The following is a 5,619-nucleotide window of genomic DNA, read 5'->3' as shown; positions in this document are numbered from 1 at the left end:
TATTTATTCATTACAATTATCAATTGAAAAAAATTAAATAATAAATTCAATAAACAATTGATATAACTTATTACATTGAGCAGAACTTTAAATTTCAATGATATATTTAAATCATTTAATGCTCATAGGGATGATGACATTTTCACTAATTTAATGATAATTCATGTTGAGAAGGAAATCACTAAAGCATTTATCATAGACATAATAACTAATGATTTTTATAATATGAAAAATTGATGATTAAAACTTAATATATATATATATATATTGTTATACATGTGTAAAATTAAATATAAATATATATTTTAAAATATTTATATTATGTTGGTGATATATATGTATATATATTTAAATTTTCTTTAACTATCATATATATTTTGTCATCTCAACCTCTCTTAATAAAAATTTCTAGCTCCACACTTGCTCAAGGTGTTTGCCAAAGGAATCCCGCCTGTATTTATTTGTACTCTATATGGAAAGACTTGAACAACTCATCGTCAGGGAATGTATTCAGCATCAGTGGACACCAGTTATCTTTAAGGGTGGAGGTCCTTTAGTGTCACACTTATTTTTTGTCAACGATCTTATACTATTTGGAGAAGCTTCAATTGCCCAGATTAAGATTATGAGGGATGTCATGATAAAGTTCTGTGAGGCTTCAAGTCACAGAAATAATCTCCAAATCTAAAGCTTTTTTCTCTAGTGGTGTACATCTCCCTAGAGCAGTTAGGTTGAGCTAGATGTTGGGCATCGGACGGACATCCGATCTACGGAAATGCTTGGGAGTCCCCCGCATTCACTCAAGAGTCACCAAGGCAACTTTTGAAATCGTGGGAGTGGTCGAAAGTCTTCAGTTTTGCATGTTGGCTAATATGGACTTAAAGGTGCAAGCAGATTTTTTTTAAGGTAATTCTCGAACTCCAAAGGAAATTATCCATTCCTGTCTACATCTCCTAGCCGATAATGTAGCAGAGGACAAATGGAAACATCGAATTTTTATGGGGCTTGAGGAAACTACAACTCACTGGACTCCTCCTCCACCAGATTCTATGCGTGTAGATGTTGATGGATCAATCTAGCAATACAATCAAGCTACTTGTGGTGGTTTGATTAGGAATGCGAATGGTGATTCGTTGATGGGGTTCATGAAGAACCTGGGATGCCAAAGCTTAGCTGCAAAGGTATGGGCTTCACCAAGGTTTGTGTCTACTCAGATTCACTTAATTGTATTGGTCTATTGTTACGTGAGTGCTCGATCGACCATCCTCTTCGAGAAATTCTTGTGTAAGTGTGTGAGATGATATATGATCAATGGAATAGAATGTTCAAATCAGTTACTCCCCAAGACAAGCGATTGGCTGTGCATGTTCACTGGCTGAGGGTGTTCATTTCCTTGATTCTAACGTTCATCTGTTCTCACGTGCATCACAGTTTGCGCCCAAGCTTATTGGGATGACAGGCTTTTCCAAGTTTTTTATTTTCTTTAATTTCAAGCTTTGCTTGCTGTATTGCAAAAAAAAAAAGTTGATTTCTTTTTTTTACAAAAATAAGTTTTGTTACGCATTATTCTAAAATTTAAATTTTTAATATTGCACATCAAAGCGTGTGCTAAAAAATTTTATAATAAAAATCAATCCAAATAATTCGTCCCAAACAAATACTTTTTCCCCAATATTCCAAACCAATTCCATTTAACCCATATCATGAATTTAACAAAAGTAAAAAAAATCAACTACCTGATGAACTCGCAGGACATACCATATATATTTTATATATATATATATGTTTGAAATTTGACAAACAAGTATTGATTTTTCAGTAATCAAAATCAACAAACTCAACGTTGGTGAAAAAAAAAAAAAAACAAACAAACTCAACGTAATTGTAAATGCTTATTCCCTTGTTTCGTTTTTAAACTTGCTATCGGTGAATGAGTTCTCACGGTTACGAAGGTGAGATAAGAAAAGCGGCAAGACAAACAAGGTGTAGTGTAATCTTATCTCTATGTTGTTGCGGGAGTAACACTGTTTTTTCGCAGACCAGAGCTCTTTGCCGCTCCACATGGCGCTCTCGTTCTCTCAATCGCTCTCTCATCGTCCTCTGCTTCACCGGAATCTTCCCTTCTCGCAGCAGTCTCATCGCATAGCTGCATCTAAGCTCACTGCCGGCTCCCTGAAATTCCCCTCCATTCGCTGTTCTTCGCCGCCTAATGATAAAACCCGAATTTCCCTCACACCTTGCAACCATTCCAAAACCTATTTCGACCCTGCGATCGGTGACCCGCTCGTTTGTCGGTACAGTGCCCGTTTGGGAGGTACTTTCTGGTTCCGTTGTTATTTAATTATTTGTTTATTTTCTTCTTCTGTTTTAGTCTCATTATGTGTTTTGTTAAAGGTTAATCTTAAAAATGGGAAACCAATAATGGAAGAAAGGGGGGCTCTTCTTCATTATGAATGAGGAAGTTCGAATTGATGAAGAAACACTGGGTGTTTTGCTAGTTGAAATAGCCTGTTCGTAATTACTCAAGTTTTCCTCTTGAATCATGTACTGCCAAGACTAGTATGAAAAATTCACATGTTGGAGCTTAAAATTTTTCCCTGACTGTGGTCTGAGCTTCGAATGCCGTGCCAATGTTTCATCTCTGATTGGGGGAAAATGAAAATGAAAATAAACTCTACTCTTGCCACTGTAAGTGAACTTTTTCAAGACTCGGAAGTTAGAGAAACAAAATTTAATAGTCTTTGCATAACCTGCAAGTTAGTGTTGTTATCGAGCTAAAAGTGATTCCTGAAAACTTATCTTGAGCTTTATTTAGTGAACATGCCCGCTTGAGAGTATTGAGAGATTGGATATCTTATTCTTGTAGCCTATGACTGGCGCCCCAATCCATTTTAGTTTAGTTTTATCTTTTCATAGATCTTCAGAGAGACCATTGCATGTCTGTTTTCAGAAGTTGCTATTAACTTTTTCCTTGTGTGCACAAATTCATATAGGAAAATGATGAAACTAGTGTGTTGTATGCCGTTTTAGACTACATGGAGCCATCTGGAATGTCCCTTAAACTCCGTTGCCATAATGAATGATATCTTTATTGGGTAGGCATGAGCACAATCACTAGTTCTTCTTTTTAGAAGTTAACATAGCTCTACCCAGAAATTCAGAAGCTTACATTCTTGAGCTTTACCTCACTGTTCCTGGAGTTGTCTCTAGGGCTAAGGGTTTTGATTTCAAGTCTCAAATGAAGCCAAATTGACCAAAAAGAAAGGTTCTAATCTCCTCACAAATGATATATTCTTCTATGGTCCTAACCAATTGAAGCCAAACTGATTAGGACCTTAAAGAAATGTTCTAATCTTTTCACAAATGATATAGTCTTCTATGGTCCTAAGCAATCAATTATAGTTAGTTGATTGTTGGTGTCAATTAGAAGTAGCATCAGAAACATCTGCTTGATAAAATGAATTTGAGGTGTAATTTCCAGGGGACAACTAAGCTAACTTCTAGTTTTATAGTGAGAAATATATAGTGAATAACAATCTTCTTTATACTCTTTGCCTAAATTTTAAGTTAGTAGTAGAGGACACAAAGTACATGATGGTATACACAATGAATGCTAAATGCCTTATTTTGTTTTGCAATGTTCGGAAAGTAGAGAAGGGTTGTCTGGAAAGGAATTGATAAAGGGAGAATCACATTCAAGGCCCCTAGATGAGAAATAAATAGCAGTAAGGCCCAAAACAATAGAAAGTTCAGCTTGCACAGCTAAATCGCTGAACTTTGCCTTGTGCATTGCTGAATCTTTTGTTGTTCTGGGCACTCAATGCTATTTTTTCTCATCTAAGGGCCCTGAATGTGATTCTCCCATTGATATAAATATACCTATCCCTTTTTTTTAGATACATTCTTCATTCCTCTTCTAGAAAACATTTTTCTGCATACGTGTATGCACATTTTTGTAAGGTTCCTGGATTACTAGCTGTGCGACACAAGGGAATTCAGTTCATTACTTTCTCCATGCGCGCGCACATGCGCACATCACTGGTAGAAACTTGTGCATATAGCATACCCCTGCAAAACAATGCTTATTTCCTTCACTAAAAGGAGTGAGAGTTTTTGTATGGGAAATGGGACAGATAGAGGTATTTTTTGTTCTCTTTCACAACATACCTGCTTGAAAAATCTCTGGGAGCATTGATTTATGGTATTTCAGTATGCAGGTTCTGATTCTATTTTGTATGGTTTTATCATCTTTTGGATGCAAACCTCATTAGTTTTCTTCTTTCAATTATTTGGCAACACATTCGATGTGTGAAAACCTAATGCTGCAGGGAAGGATAGTGAAACCGCAAATGTAGAAGCATATGCAGTAGGCCGACATATTCGTATGTCAGCCGACAAGGCTAGACGAGTAATTGATCAGATTCGTGGACGTTCATATGAAGAAACACTTATGATATTAGAACTCATGCCTTATCGAGCATGCGATGTGATCCTGAAATTGGTGTTTTCTGCAGCAGCAAATGCTAGCAATAACCTGGGTTTAAGCAAAGGAAGTTTAGTTATTAGTAGAGCTGAGGTCAATGAAGGTAAAACCATGAAAAGGGTAAGACCTCAAGCTCGTGGACGAGCTTATGCGATTAGAAAGCGAACATGCCACATAACCATTGCAGTGAAAGGTTTACCCAGTGAGGTTGAAGTGGAAGCAAGCCCTGCTTAATTCTTTTCTATGACCATGTGCATGTATGCTTTCGTATGAACTTCATTTAGCCACTACAGGGATGAAAATTTGTGTATTTTGACATTATGTTTTTCATTTCCTTAAGTTTTTAGGTTCAAGGTGGTCTTAATCTGTGTCTTTTTTGGGAGAAGGACTTTTAGGGAACCTTTAAGAACATTATTTACAGTTAAGGATTCTGAAATTTTGAAATTCTAAAAAAGAACCATAGTCCTTAACTAGAATTAAAACTCGTCTGAGTTAATTTTTACTGATCATCTGAATTTTTAATATTCATCTTTTACATTTTTAATATTTATCTTTAGTATTTTTAATGGTCATCTTAGATGGTTTCAATGCTCATCTTCAATGTTTTCAGCACTAAAAGCCAAATTGTTTTTAATTTTTGTCAGCACTAAACTGGAATCATGAGAAATAGGTATTGAAAATATTCAAGGTGATTACTGAAAAAGAAACTGAGTTCCAGAATGCCAAAGATTACTATTAAAAATGTGAAAAATGAAAATTGAAATTTGAAAATATGAAAAATAAGTACTGACAAAATTCAGTCAGAAATTTTTTATTTCAACTAATGATTGTGGTCTTTTTTTTTTATTTTATAATTTTAGAGTCCTTAACTTTCATTAGCGTTTTTGAAGGTTCTTTAATGTCTTTTTCCCATCTAATTTTGCTGCTCTTCTCAGTCAGGTTTACTTCCTTTTCTTGGGTTTCCATTCATGGTGCAGTACATCCAAGTAGCCAAAATTGTTGATGTAGCTATATACATTATATAGCCACTCATTTTCTTTTCTCATCAGTTGGATCACTCTTAACTTTGGCAAAATAATTTGATTTAATGTCCCCCTTTGGTAAGAAGGATTTCCTGTTGAAAACGGAAATGAAAA

General features: G+C 35.3%; 1 protein-coding gene across 1 annotated transcript; it reads left to right on the top strand.

The window, feature by feature from the left end:
- Positions 1-1,958: 1,958 nt before the first annotated feature.
- Positions 1,959-4,836, top strand: LOC129292989 (50S ribosomal protein L22, chloroplastic-like). Its single transcript, XM_054930759.1, has 2 exons — positions 1,959-2,314; positions 4,329-4,836. The coding sequence occupies exons 1-2, from the start codon at positions 2,062-2,064 to the stop codon at positions 4,715-4,717; spliced, it is 642 nt and encodes a 213-aa protein (XP_054786734.1). The 5' UTR covers positions 1,959-2,061; the 3' UTR covers positions 4,718-4,836.
- Positions 4,837-5,619: the final 783 nt, after the last annotated feature.

This window comes from Prosopis cineraria, unplaced genomic scaffold, assembly GCF_029017545.1.
Source record: "Prosopis cineraria cultivar Desert tree isolate PC_DT_omini unplaced genomic scaffold, ASM2901754v1 PC1, whole genome shotgun sequence".
NCBI lineage: Eukaryota > Viridiplantae > Streptophyta > Magnoliopsida > Fabales > Fabaceae > Prosopis > Prosopis cineraria.
This window is presented reverse-complemented; position numbering and strand designations above follow the sequence as displayed.